The sequence below is a fragment of the Trachemys scripta genome, chromosome 2 (assembly GCF_013100865.1).
Source record: "Trachemys scripta elegans isolate TJP31775 chromosome 2, CAS_Tse_1.0, whole genome shotgun sequence".
Taxonomy (NCBI): domain Eukaryota; kingdom Metazoa; phylum Chordata; order Testudines; family Emydidae; genus Trachemys; species Trachemys scripta.
The window spans coordinates 248,441,302-248,456,923 of NC_048299.1; the positions used below are offsets into that span (position 1 = coordinate 248,441,302).

Consider the following 15,622-nt stretch of genomic DNA (forward strand, 5'->3'; position numbering starts at 1 on the left):
AAAATTGAAGGACTAATTTAATGTCTAAGTATAATACAGAGGGGCACTTTGGAAGTTTCCCTGTATTGGAATCATAGTGCACTTAGGGCCCAATACTGCTCCTTTCAAGTCAATGGCAAGACTCCTATTGACTTCAGTAGTGCAAATCAGCCCTTTAAACCCTGACATGCAACACTTAGTACTGTGATATTTGCCCTAGTCAAGTGGTCAGATACAAGAGGAGAAATAGAATTCTGAAGGATGGAAGTTATCAGGAGAGCATAATTTTTGAGAGCTGTACTATGAGAAAACAAAGTCTGAACAGTAATTCAGAGCAGAGTTGTGCTTGCCTTGATTGAGGCATTTGAACGTAGTCCATGGAGGCAGCAAAGTTGCAGAGTCTAGATATCACTATGGAATGCAATTTTGAGATGCTGATATCATAGAGTCAAGAGGACATGTGTGACTATGTAGTGGAACCTGTTACTGATACTTTGACTTTTTTAATGAAAGAGGTATTGTATATTAAAACTTTCATAGAGAGTACAAAATGTTATTTCTGCTAAAAACATCCTTCATCCCAAACTCACATTATCCTAAAATGATAAAGAGTTATCCTCTTTACATCTATGTATGTTCTAACTCAATCATAAAATATTTTATTGGGGTTAACACATAAAGTGCAAGATCAGAGAGTTATTTTAACATAATTTGAACAAAAATATGATTAAGAGAAGAAAGATCAGGTGATGGTTTCCTTCAATGCTCTTATATTTAAAGTATGGCTGTTTAAAACTGAAATTATTGCTGTTCTTGGTCCACATTGTGCATGAGTGATTTAGATATTTTGGAAAGATAGAAACTGAATTAGGCAAAAAACAAAAAAAAACAAAAAACAATTGGGAAATTATAAATTCACTGGAAAATGTACTTTTGAGGTACCTAAACAATTCACAAATTCAGTGAATAGTTTCAGCAGAAATATAAAAAAAACTGGAAAAAATATTTAGGAAATCCAAAATATTTCATTTTGTTTAACAATTTAGCTATGGATGGTAAGGGATGGAAAACACCTCAAAACCAACACAAAATGAAACAAAAACTTGGAAAAACATTTCATTCAACCCAAAACCATTTCCCCCCCCCCCAGTTTTTAATTTTATCAAGAAAAAACATTTTAGCCAAACTGAAATATTTTTCGATTTTTCAGTTCAACCCCCAAATCGAAAAATCCGTGATTTGCTCAGCTCTAGATAGAAGCACTAAAGTTTAGGAAAATGTCTAATTAGGTATATGCAGTAGATTCCTCCCAAAACATTTCTAAGGCCTTCTCAGACAAAACCTTAGTTTACATAACCAGCAGTGGCAGAAAAAATAAAAGCTATGGGATATATTCTCCTTTCAGTAGGTAAGCCCCATTTTGTAAGGTAAGCATGTAGGTAAGCCCCATTTTGTCCCGTGTTTGTATGTACCTACCACAGGGGTGTCCTGATCCATGACTAGGGTTCCAAGGTGCTGCAATACAAATAATAAATAATAGTAATAATAATAACAATGGGTATTCCTTGTCACCAATGCTGGTCATGATAGCAATGCTGCTGCTGACATAGATGCTCCATGAGAAGAATTGTGGTGATTGTATCGGCAAAGAGCAACAACCAGTTAGCTATTTTTTTTTTATATGTGGATGATTTGAAATTATATGGATGGTCACAAAGGAGATAGAAATTGATGACGACTGTAGACAAGTTTGGTAAGATATAAAACTGTGAAGTGGCTTGGCTAAATGTGTGTCAGCATCTGTAAAGAGGAGCAAACTGGTACAATGAGATGGCATACAATTAACAACGGTACTAGCAAAGATATTTCTCAACATGACACCTACAAATACCTGGTAATCAGGAATTGTCAGAGTTACAATATAAGGAAGTCAAAGAAGAAGTGAGGAAGAATATTACAACTGAATAAGAACTTCTGTAAGTCCAGAACTCAAAGAATTTGATCCCAGCCATTAATATGTGAACAATTTGTGATAGTATGGTACACTGCTGGAGTGACCAAGTGGAATCAAGAAAAGAAGAACAAAATTTGACATCCAAACAAAAAAGCTCCTGGGAATGCAAAGAGTAATGAATATCAATAAAGATGTCAACAGGATGTACATCCGACTATGTGATGGAGGAAAAGGTCTGCTATCTGTGGAGAAAACAATTGACAAAGAAGTCTATAACATCAAACTATATAAGGAGTCAGGCAGAATAAAAGATCATCTGGTCATGATAACAAGTGATGACCAAACATGCATCCCAGAAGCATAAAAGAAAGGAAAAAGCAAACTGCTAAAGAAAGACTTGACAGATTTACACAGAAATCAGTGCACAGACACTGTTGGAGAGAGATCAAACCCATTATATCGAAGATTAACAATCTCATGGCTTGTAGAAGGATTCCTCAACAGAGTGACAGAAAGCTTCATTATGAGTACACAAGAGCAGTCCTTAAGGCTTCATTACATTTAAAACAAAACTGACCGATAGAACTGCTTCCCAAACTGCAGAATGTGTTCCAGAAAGAAAGAGAGGGGGGAGAATGTATTGAGCACCTGCAGGACCTGGCTGGGAGGGAACATATGAACAGACACAATGAGGTTGCCAAGTATCTGCATTGAAGCCTCTGTGGTAAGTACAGATTTAAACGAACCATGCTGTATTACAACCACCAAATTGAAAATGCTCTCGAGAACGAAAAGTGTAAAAGTTTATTTGATCTGGCAATTGTCAAGACTGAATGGTGCAGGCAAAAAGGCTGGCCATTGTTGTTGCAGAAAAGAGGAGAAACAATACTGTGTTAATTGATATTGAAATACCAGCAGACAGAAACATAAAAAAGAAACAAGAGAAGTATGAAGAACTCTGTCATGAAGTGGAAAGATTATGGAAAACTAAAACAAAGATGATCTCAATGATTACTGGAGAACTTGGCGCAATCGCTAAGGATATGATTGAGCAATGCAAGAACGTGTTAGGAATGCAAGACATCTCAATCAGTGACCTCCAGAAGTCAGCACTCTTAGGCACTGCAAGAATTTTAATGAAAGTCAGAGAAGAACAAATGCATTTGAGCACCTAAAATGCAGAAATTCTGCAGAGAGTTTAATGAAATTCCTGACTCCCCTAAACCTGTGGAGTCAGTTCGTGGACAGGATTTATTGGTGACTCATGCAGATAAATTTTAAACAGTAGCGCTCTCCTTTCTATGCTTAAAGATCTTTTATGCTGTGAAGGCTGTTTTTAAAAAATAATTCCCATGATGTAATACTGACGGATTATAATAATAATAATATTTTTGCAAAGATGCCTAAAGTATCTTTTAGTATATATTATTATAAATAAAAATAAAATAAACACTAGTGGGACTTACATGCTTGCATCAATTATAAATTTATACCTAAATGCATTATAGGAGCAGTTATTAGCTGTCAGAATAACAAATGATAAAAGATAATCGAGGATTTAGAATCATTTTGAAAAAGGGAGGTGAACATTCGGGCATATTTAATATCTGTCCACCCGTTTCTCCTTCTGTACACGCACATTGTGTGTGCGTATATATACGTGCACTACAAAACTGGGTATCTCATAAACTTTGTAAGGGATTTTATAAAAAACAATAAGAACAAACAGTAAAAAAATACTAGGGCTGAATTGTGGCATTTAGGCACAGCTCTGTGCTGGGTGCACTGCAGAGCCTCACCACCAGGGTAGAGTATCAGAGAACATTCTGCTTCAGAAAAGTACAGTACTTCCCAGAGCAGATATCTAGGAGGCATGGGGGCTGCAGTTCAGGGCAGCCCTTAGATTGGCTGCACAAGGTTGAGGTGAATGTCCTCACTCCTTTCTCTCCCATTGCCAGATACTTAGGGCTTGACATGGTTTAGTCCTTCATAAGCACCCTGATAAATTGGGCTGATAGCCAGGGAACAGAACCAGGGCAACTCTTTTTGATGCCTCTGAGCAGTGGAATGAAGGCACCAAATTATATAAATGCATTTTGAATGGTTTGCTGGATGTTGTCTTCAACCCTGTTAACTGAGAGTCCCATTGTTCACTTTATGGTTCTTTCTGGCTTGATTATGGCTGCCACAAAAAATCACATGACCTTAATACAGTTTTTTAAAAACATTTTTGAAGTGCAGTTATACTCTGTAAAGTGACTCTCTCAGAATTCTGGCACTGCTTTACACTTAATGCTATTCTCATTTGTTCATTTTATACTTTTTTTTTTCCTGCTGGTGGTGCAAGCTTGATATGGGACCTGCTAGTCAAGTTGTGTCAATGCATTCATTACCACAAGTAATTAAATATCCTGTCATTGGAATTTAGTTAACAACTGTTGATGATTTAAATTCCAAAATATAATCCAATTTACTTCACCATAGTATAGCTGCATTGGGTCTGGAATGCTAAGATAAATCAAATGGAGTAGACATGTAGATATGACTAAGTATACACAGAGAGGAGATCTTCTTAGTAAGAATGTAAAGATGAATTTATTTTATTCTATCAATCAAAAAAGTTTGACTATGTGGCTACAACACAAGTCAATAAATGCTGTGACATTCAAATGTATGGTGTACTCCCAAACTTATGGCTAAATACATATAACCTCCCCCTATAAGGTCTGAGGGGACAGAGCTGTCAAAGTCTGGAATCTATGTGGGTAGAAATTACACTGTTCCTATTTTTGGTTCTGCATCCTAAATTTCACAAAACATCTTAACTGTTATCTGAACTAGTTTGGTTATATTTAAGAATCATACAGATTATACCTAATGTAGATTTGGGGCTTGCCATGGCCTTTATGCCACAGCCTAGCATAGCTAGCTGTGTGGAAAGGCTGATGTAGCAGATTGTGCACTGGCCTGGAACTCAGGAAACCCAGGTTCAATTTCTGGGTCGGTCACAAACTTTCTGCATGACCTTGAATATCAATGTGAGCTAAATGCGTAGGCCCAGATTTTTAAAGGTGTGATGTTTATCTACATCTTTATGTGCTTACTGACTTTAAAAGAATCTGGCTACTAGCTCCCTTAAGAGCTTTTAAAATTCCCAATCTAAATCATTTTGCAGGTTAAATTTGCGGTTACAACATTAAAATATTGTTCCCAGTTTTAGTTTAATAATCTCATTTTTCCATTTCTTTTAAGTAAACAAGAGTTAATATTAGAAATTATTTTGAAGGTAAACAGTGTAGTTCCCTAGAATACCAATGTTATTTAACAGTTAGAATGTGAGTTCTATCCCTAGCTGTGCTTTTTGCTAGCTGAACAAGCTTGGGCAATTCACTTATCTTCTCTATGACTCTACTTACCCTTCTGTAAAATAGGTATAATAATTAAATCCTTCACAGTGATGTTGGGAGTCTTCACTAAAATTTGCAGAACCCTTGAAAATGCTCAGAAGATAGGTGTTGTACAAGTTACACAACATATGGCCCATGGTAAGGACCTTAACGTAATATCTTGTGTTGGGTAGTGCAGCAAGGTTATAACTGAGGTATACAAAAACAAGATTTGTATTCCAGACAGTATGACCAATTAAGAACTTCATTGTAAGAATGCAGGCAGAATTTGGTGATGGAGTCAATTAACAGTTGACATAATTAACAGTTATGGGAAAGCCCCAACAGCTGATTTATGATGGTTTCACTGATTACGTCTGTGACTTTTTCATTCTGTTTTTATAGTATCGGTCAGGACGGGATCCTCAGCGAGGCTCAGACAATATTTCCAATAAGTCTTCAGACAGTGATGTCAGTGATGTGTCAGCTGTATCAAGGACAAGCAGCGCTTCTCGTTTCAGCAGCACAAGCTACATGTCTGTCCAATCAGAACGACTGAGAGGGAACAAGAAAATAAGGTGAGTAACAGAACTAGGAAGTTGGTCACTTATATCCTTATAGAATACTTTTCAGGTGAGTGCATGTGAAAATTTTGCTAAACTTTAACAGATATAATATTAATAAAACTTACAGGGCTTTCCAAAATACAGGTTTTAGTTTATTGTTGTGTTTCTACTGCTCTTTTGATTCCTTATGCTAGGTATTTTTTGTAAGTCAATAAAGGGATTTCTTGCATGCAAACTTTAGCATCTTGAGATGAGGCCTGCTATCAGAAGGCATTTGTTACACTTAGACTTGCATCTTTTGAAAAAAGACTCTCGAAAAATATTAAACAGTTTAAAGGATAATTTTATTTGCAAAATACTTGCCAGCAGTCTCAGAGTCATTACAACATACTTTACAAACTGGAGCAGAGACTATCCTGCTGCATCTCCACGATTTCTATGCTTGAAGTTAGGGCTGTCAATTAATCGCAGTTAACTCATGCTACTAACTCAAAAAAATTAATTGTGATAAAAAAAATTAATCGCGATTATTCACAGCTTTAATCACACTGTTAAACAATAATAGAATACCAATTGAAATTTATTAAATATTTTGGATGTTTTTCTATATTTTCTAATATATTGATTTCAGTTACAACAGAGAATACAAAGTGTACATCGCTCACTTTATATTATTATTTTTATTACAAATGTTTGCACTGTAAAATGATAAAGGAAATAGTATTTTTCAGTTCACCTCATACAAGTGCTATAGTGCAATCTCTGTATCATGAAAGTGCAATTTACAAATGTAGCTTTTTTTATTACATAATTGTACTCAAAAACAAAACAAGGTAAAATTTTAAAGCCTACAAGTCCACTCAGTCCTACTTCTTGTTCAGCCAATCTCTAAGACAAACACATTTATTTACATTTACGGGAGATAATGCTGCCCGCTTCTTATTTACAATGCCACCTGAAAGTGAGAACAGGTGTTCACGTGGCATTTTTATAGCCAGCATTGCAAGGTATTTATGTGCCAGATGTGGTAAATATTTGTATGCTCCTTCATGCTTCAGCCACCATTCCAGAAGAAATGCTTCATTTTTTTTAATGATGTGTTAATTAAATTTGTGACTGAACTCCTTGGAGGAGAATTATATGTCTCTTGCTCCGTTTTACCCGCATTCTGCCATATATTTCATGTTATAGCGGTCTTGGATGATGACCCAGCACATGTTGTTCGTTTTAAGAACACATTCACGCAGATTTAACAAAATGGAAAGAAGGTACCTTTGTGAGATTTCTAAAGATCAATACAGCACTCATCCCAAGGTTTAAGAATGTGAAGTGCCTTCCAAAATCTGAGAGAGACGAGGTGTGGAACATGCTTTCAGAAGTCTTAAAAGAGCAACACTCTGATGTGGAAACTACAGAACCTGAACCACCAAAAAAAGAAAATCAACCGTCTGCTGATGGTATATGACTCAGATGATGAAAATGAACATGCGTCCATCCGTACTGCTTTGGATTGGTATCAAACAGAACTCATCAGCAGCATGGACACATGTCCTCTAGAATGATAGTTGAAGCATGAAGGGACATATGAATCTTTAGCGCATCTGCCACATAAATATCTTGCGATGCCGGCTTCAACAGTACTATGCGAATGCCTTTTCTAACTTTCACGTGACATTGTAAACAAGAAGTGGGCAGCACTATCTCCTGTAAATTCAACTTTCATGATAAAGCGATTGGACTACAGTACTTGTAATGGGAGAATTACTATTCTATTAAACTATTAATACTATTAATACTATTCTATTAAACTATTCTATTAAACTATTCTATACTATTAAAAGAATACTATTTCTTTTGTTTTTTACAGTGCAGATATTTGTAATCAACTAAATATAAAGTGAGCACTGTTGTAAATGAAATCAATATATTTGAAAATGTAGAAAACATCCAAAAATATTTCAATAAATGGTAATCTAATATTGTTTAACAATGCAAATAATCGTGTGATTAATTGAGATTAATTTTTTTAATCGCTTGACAGCCCTACTTGAATTGCCAGACTTTTAAAACCTCTTGTAAAGTGCTTCAATAGATACTGGACCCAGTAATAATAATAAATATATTGCTGTGCAACTTTCATTGTCTAGTCTTTAATAAGAGTTGCACAGTGTATTTGAAAGCAGAAATGGGCTCAGCTTCCATTCCTTGAACACTCAAAACATCAATCAAACTCAGTGGGAGTTTGGGCACAAAAGGAATGTAAGATTGGGCCTTAAATATTTTGGCACTAATATTCCTAATTCTGGGACATTTCCCCTCCCAAGAGAAATTATGTTTTTAAAAAAGGGTAGGTTTAAGTATCTCTCATTTTGCATAATTGATATTGTCTGGAACACAGAACTGTGCATTCCATGTGTTTATGCACCCTTTTGTGTGATTTATCAGAACGTAACTTTGTATACAAAATATGTACGTGCATTACAGACTGTCCAAAAACAATGGTTGCATCTTAATCTTTGTCTAGCCTGTGCTGGAAGTTGGCCAGCATGCTTTTACCTATCACTACATTTTCCCTTCTAATTTATTTCTTTTCTTTTAAATTTCTTTGTGTGTACTGCATGCATGCTTCTTCTCTACAACCTAACTTTACTTTGTCTTCTTTTTTGTTTGCATGCCTTCCTCAATTTGTGTTGACTTCAGAAGGTCACGGGATATAGAGGGGGGAAAAGAGGGAGGACAGGAAGGGGGTGAGCATGAGGAGATATTTCCTGAGGAGGAGGAGCAGGAGCTTGAGGAAAAAGTGAAGCAAGAACAAGTTAATGAAAAGGGGGAAGAGCAAGAGGTGACAGAAAACTGTGATAAGGAGGAAAGCAAAGAATCAGGAGATGATAAAAAGATCCATGATGATCAAACTGAGGAAGGTAAAGAGAAAAAACAGAGAAAAAAAGAGGATTTACAAAGGCGATTCTCACAAGATGATGTCAGGTAAAATATATCTCTGTTTGTAGATACAGTAGTTCCCTGTGGTCCCGTAGCTCTTTTTCAAATGCCTGGATCCTATTTGTTTTCCCATTTTTATTTTATTTGCCATAGTTTGTTCTTTATGTTCCCTGCAGCCCCCTTCACCTTCAACCATAATTCTTTAATAGTGAACAAATTTATCTCTTGATTTTAATGGAATGGTTCTGCAAACCGAATAATTAAACACCTTAAGGATGCAGGCAGCCACAGCCTTTTGTTCCTGTTGAACTGGTTTATAGTTTGCGTTTGACTATATGACATAGTGGTGGGGAGCTAGCAGGTGAGCACCAGGGCCGGCTCCAGGCACCAGCTTAACAAGCAGGTGCTTGGGGCGGCCAAGGGAGAGGGGCAGCTGAAATGCTGGAGCTGGTCCTGGTGAGCACTACAGTAGAACCACAGAGTTACGAACACCAAAGTTATGAACTGACCAGTCAACCACACACCTCATTTGGAATTGGAAGTACACAATCAGATAGCAGCAGAGACAAAATGTACAGTGCAGTACTGAGTTAAATGTAAACTACTAAACAAATAAAGGGAAAGTTTAAAATTTTTTTTGACAAGGTAAGGAAACTGTTTCTGAGCTTGTTTCATGTAAATTAAGATGGTTAAAAGCAACGTTTTTCTTCTGCATAGTAGTTTCAAAGCTCTATTAAATCAATGTTCAGTTGTAACTTCTGAAAAACCAATCATAACGCTTTGTTCAGAGTTATGAACATTTCAGAGTTACGAGCAACCTCCATTCCCGAGGTGTTCATAATTCTGAGGTTCTACTGTATTTAGGTCCCCTAGAGATGTCTGATTGGATATTGGGATGTAATTTTATCTAACCAGGCTGGCAGTCTGGGGGTGTTAGAGGGCTAATTAACCCATTAACTGAGGACTGATACAAAGGCACAAGAAGGCAGTGCTGGTTGGGAGGAATAGGACTAGCTAAGCCCAAATTCAGAGAGAATGTCAAGACTTATCTGTACTGAAATTACTTTTGTGTAGGCTGATAAATGTGTGTGTGGATCAGTTGTGGACATGGATAATGAAAAATGGTTCTTTCACCCATTTGCATTAATGGTTTGATGTGCTGTGAGGTGGTAGCATGTTGTGTAGGTCTGCAGCTGTAGTAAGCCTAAAATATGTTTAGGTGCCTGTGACTGGGTGTCCTATGCATTTGCTGCCCCCTACTGGAGACCCTGCTATCTTGGTGTGCCATGCCCTAGGAAACAGCCTTTTAAGAAAAGAAGGGCAGAAGATTTTGGACTTTCACGAGTTCTCTAGAAAGGCCTCCCAGGGTCAGCTGCTGGTGGAACTAGTGAGACTTTGTACTCCAGCATGCTAGAAGGACTGGGAGCAGGCAGAAGCCACTAATGCCTCTGCAGGCCAGATAAAAAGGATTGGCTGCTTCAATCTTGTGGCAGTTCTGGGTGAAACCAGGAGAGGAGAGGGAGGAAGAATCCTCCCTCTGCCTTAGCCCAAGAAGCCAGTCCTGGTCAGCACCTAATTCTGAGTGCACTTTGCATTTAGGTCAGTGAGAGACTGAGGGCTGGTCTACACTGGGGGGGTGGGGGTCGATGTAAGATACGCAACTTCAGCTATGGGAATAGCGTAGTTGAAGTCGACGTATCTTATTTCGACCTACCTCCTATCCTCATGGCGCAGGATTGACGGCCGCGGCTCCCCCGTTGACTCCGCTATCTTTTCATGTGCTGTGTATTTATACCTGCCTCTGTATTTTCCACTCCATTCATCTGATGAAGTGGGTTTTAGCCCACAAAAGCTTATGCCCAAATAAATTTGTTAGTCTCTAAGATGCCACAAGGACTCCTCGGTGTTTTTGCACATACAGGATGTTGCCTCTGCTTCTGAAACTGCCAGCCCCAGCCAGGGAAAGAGGGAGAGGGGACCCTGTTGCAGTCCCCAGGGCTGGGAAAGGGGAATGAAGAACCCTAGCAGGAGCAGAGGTGAAGTAGGTGGGGATTGATGAGCAGATGTTCATGGATTCAGGAAAAGGGAGAACCCCTGGAGGCTCTAGGAGGGAAGAATAATTAAAACAAAAATGAATTATTTGCATCTATTTGGACAACTAATTATATATTTATGTAGTTATCAAAATTATAGACAGAAGAGTGAGTTACATTTTTTTCAAATAATTTGAATGTGACTGAATTGATTATTTTACAAAATAATATTTAGGGATTATCAAAATATAATTACTGCCCTGAAATATAGAAAGCTCTAACAGGTGGTTGATGTAAAGATGTTCTTGCATGTAAAGATCTTTGCAGCTCACCAAAGTCTTCATTGAAAAATAGAATTGGAAAGCTTGATACATAAAGTGCTTTGTGATCCTTGGCTGTTCATAGTTCATTTTCCAGCTACAATTAATAGGCTTTGTACAGTATATTTCTAAATATGCACAAATTCATTTTTTCTCTCATGTTTTATCACACTTTTGTATACTTATCTATCCTAACATTGAGATACCATTTACAGAAGCATTACAATTACATTGAAATTTGAGTCTCTTGCTACTTAGGACTAGCCCAAATAAAGCAATGACTTAACTATTTTACATCTTTCCCATTCTAATTCTCTTAAATATGTCTGCGTACTTCCACCATACATCGACTCTCCATTTCAGAAGCCAGGGAGAGGCATGTGTATGTTAAAGATCAACTTTTCAACCTGAAATTTATTACAGACACATTGCCAGAGAGAGTAAATGGGAGTTAAAAAGTCAAGAGACACACTACAAAACATGGTTTGATTATGTTTTTTTTAAATCTCATGGTTTGTGGGGCCAGTCTTGTGATTTTTTTTGGATCTCTTGAGGTTCACTATACTGTTGTAACCTCTGTGGCAGCCAGCTGATCCAGCATTCTTCCTTTTGCTCTTGATTTTCTCTCGGTAGAGATTACAGAGATCCAGCACAGCATGGTTGGGGTGAATGCAAGACTGATGTATTCCCTGTTTATACAGGCACTTACTTCCTACCTCTATGCCCCTTAGTGACTGCTCTAAATGTAGCACCACATTCCTTTCTGAAAAGTGAAGGGTGATACAACTTTTATCCAAACTTTACATTAAACAACAGTTAACAGGAATAAAATATCAAAGCAAAACAAGAATAAACTGCCCTATAACCGACAGAGTAGGCTCTCTGAACTTGTGTCAGGGATTTATTCTTCCCTTTTAAGACATTCTGTACAAGTCCTCTGACTTTTTTGAATTCTCAAGGTCCTGTGTAATCATCCATGTTACAGGAGGCTGTCTTTTTCTTGCTGGCTATCTCCTTGCAGGGAGAGGAGCTGGAGGAACCACTAGCAGTTCTATGTAGGCAGGTGGGGTCTTCACAGGTTCAGTCTCGGGGTAGTGATCAGTGTGTATCGGAAGTCTACCTGGTGAGGCGACAAGATGACACCGGTTCTGAAAGATGATTCCTACTAGCACTCTAAAAAGTAGAATCAAAGTGTCCTGGTACATCCCTGCATTGTCCCCTTTTCTTGAAAATCTTTCACCCAAACCTGATCTCCTGGATTCAGTACTATCAATAATTTGACTCCATAGAGCCTGCCAAAGTCTCTGATGGATTTTATACTGATCTTCCTTCTTCTATAGTCTTGTGAAGTCAGGCAGGCAAGAGTCTAGTTGGTTTGGGACGGTTGGGATAGTGGACCTCAACTTTTTTCATATCAACAGTTCCATAGGGCATAGTCAATTTGCTAGAGGAGTTTTATTATCTTTACTGCACATTCTATTTCATCATTATTTTGAGGTAACTGTGGTCTGGATGTGACATGAATGAAACAATAGGTATCTTCAAACCTCTTAAATCTCTCAAAGAAAACTGAGGACCAGGATCAGAGATGACTTGGTGCCACTCATGCAGTCTGTCAAGGATTTCCTGTTGCATTGGTGTAGGTATAACCTACCTGGTTTCCTTCAACAACAGATTTTCGTTTATAGTAAGATTCCCAGAAACCACCCAATATGGTTTCATAGAGGTTTCTGACCTGGTCTTTTTTGTCACAAAATCAAAGAGTTAGAAGGGACTGCAAGGGTCATCTAGTGTAACCCCTGGCCAAGATGCAGTATTTTTTGTATCTAAACCATCCAAGATAGATGGCCATCCAGCCTGCTTTTAAAAACTCCAGTGAAAGAGCTTCCACAACCTCCCTAGGCAGTCTGTTCTTACAGTTAGGAAGGTTTTTTTCCTGAGATTTATTCTAAATCTGCTTTTCTGTAATTTGAACCCATTGCCTCTTATCTTGCCCTGTGTGGCAAGAGAGAAGAACATTTATCCATTTCTTATGGAAGCCTTTCAAGAATTTAAAAACTGCTATCATGTCTCCCCTTAATCTTCTCTTTTCGAAACTAAACATACCCAGTTCCTTCAGCCTTTGATCACCTTTGTCGCTCACCTCTGGATCCTTTCCAGTTTCTCTACATCCTTTCAATACATTGGTGTCCAAAATTGAACACAGGACTCCAGCTGAGGTCTAGCCAGCGCCAAGTAAAGCAATACTATCATCTCCCATGACTTGCATGCTATGCTTCTATTAACGCAACCTAAAATTGCATTTGCTTTTTTTGCAACAGCATTGCATTATTGACTCACATTGATATTGTGATTCGCCGCAACTCCCAGTTCCTTCTCAGCAGTGCTGCTGCCAAGCCAGTTATCCCCCATTCCGTATTTGTGCATTTGGTTTTCCTTCTGTAAGTGGAACACCTTACATTTGTCTTTGTTGAATTTCATTTTGTTGTCTAAAGCCCAGTTCTCCAATTCATCAAGATCCCTTTGAATTTTAGCTATATTGGCAAGCAACTCCTCCAGCTTTGTGTCATCTGCATTTATCCAGCCTTCTTTGAAGTGAGTCATGATTTGAGTAATTCATCTTCCTCTTGCATTTTTTTTTCAGTTCCTCTAGATTTTCTGTGATTGGTAGGTAATAAGTACTGCATCTACACAACTTCTGTGAGACGCTCCTCCTGTTTACACTCTGACTATGGTATGCTTGGTAATGGGGCCTTGGAGAGAGTATCAGATGTGGCGAGATTCTTCCCAGGTACATGAGGTACAATCGAAAACTGAAACCTCATGAGTATCATTCAAAAACATTGTATCCTAGGTGATAATTCATCTAGGTTTTTAGAACCTAGAAGTGTGACTAGCAGTTTGTGATCAGTTCTGTATGACATTTTATTCCACTGGAAAATCTCTAAAATGTTCACAAATCTATGCAGTGGCTAGAACTTCTTTTTCTATTTGTTTGTAACACTGCTCTGTACTGGTGAGTGCTTGTGAGACATATGCTACTGGGCACTACAGTGAAGGTGATTATTTCTGAAGATGGACTTCCCTTATTTCATAGGATGAGGCATCAGCTGAAACGGTGGTGGTTTATTAGGCTTATATATGGCCAAAATTGGTGGAGTGCTCATATCTTGATATATTTCTCTGAATGACTGGCTATGTGTAGTTATCCAATACCAGGAATTTTGTGGACAAAAGAGATCTCGTTATGGCTTTGACTTTGACTCTGCCAGGTGAGGTAGGAATTTTCCCTCATGTATCACAGTGCCCATGAACTGATGTATTTCACTGCCACTCTGTTGCTCCTTCATCTAGGTAATCACTTGTACTTTCTTTGGATCTGGTCTGCCCCTTGGTCCATCAATGATTTGGCCTAGAAACTTGGTTCTGTCTTTGAGAATTCACATTTGTTAAATTTAGGCTTGCTTTCTCCAGTTTTTCCAGGACTGCAATGAGATGTTGGTTGTGTTGGGTTTGTGTTGATCCATAGCTGAGGATACCATTCGTTTGGCTGAGAACCCCTTCCAGACTCTTCGGGAGCTGTGACATTTTCCTCTTGAAGTGTTCGGGGGCAGAAGCATGCCAAATGGTAGCCTATTGAAACAAAACTTTCCAGAATTGAGCAAAATGGATGTCAGGATAGATCCTTGAGAGACACTACAAATCAAATCCCTCATTGTAGATATTTTCTGGTGACATGTTGAGGTGCTTGTATTTCTCAGATAGGAACCTTTTTTATTTTTATAAATTTAAATCCCTCAATAAATAAGGCCGCAATTCTATAAACACTTGCATATGTGCTTACCTTTGTGCACAAAAATAGTCTCACTGAAGTGTTTGCAGGATTGGGGTTTTAATATCAACACTTTATCATCATTGCATGGTAACTTGAACCACCCAAGAGATGTTTCTGACACACCAGCAATATTTGCTAGTCCCAAAGCAACACTCCATGTTAAGTCATATCAAAAGCTGCTTGAGAGGTCTAACATAACCAAACTAGCCAATTGGCTCTAATTCAAAAACAGCAGGAAATCATTTGAGACTCTGGCTATTATCGTCTCAGCCCTTAAGAAAGGTTGGAACATAGACTGGAGTCTACCAAAGATGTTATTGGTACACAAGTGCACCTTTGATTCAATAGCCACCACCTTCTCAATCACCTTTCCAAAAAAGGGAATTTGGAGACCAAGTGACTGTTAGCAAACATGTCATCATTAAGGCTATGATTTAGTCATGGGTAATTTTAGTAAAAATCATGAACAGGTCACAGGCAATAAAAATTCACGGCGTGACCTGTCCATGACTTATACTATAAATACCCCTAACTAAATCTGGGGGCGAGGTGCTGCTGCAGGGGGATGTTTGGGGGGGGGCACCCCCCGGGGAGCATTTCTCGGGGGAG

The 15,622-nt window shown here is 38.2% G+C and overlaps 1 protein-coding gene across 19 annotated transcripts in view; it reads left to right on the forward strand.

Moving 5' to 3' along the window:
- RIMS2 (regulating synaptic membrane exocytosis 2) overlaps nucleotides 1–15,622 on the forward strand; it is a 767,247-nt gene that overhangs the window by 659,517 nt on the left and 92,108 nt on the right. For 17 of the 19 annotated variants that reach the window (XM_034763436.1, XM_034763437.1, XM_034763440.1 and 14 more), the window contains one exon: nucleotides 5,725–5,897. The exons of the other annotated variants lie outside the window; for them this stretch is intronic. In XM_034763436.1, the coding sequence (XP_034619327.1) occupies nucleotides 5,725–5,897 (173 nt within the window). The remainder of the gene's footprint in view (nucleotides 1–5,724; nucleotides 5,898–15,622) is intronic. 19 annotated transcript variants of the gene reach the window in all.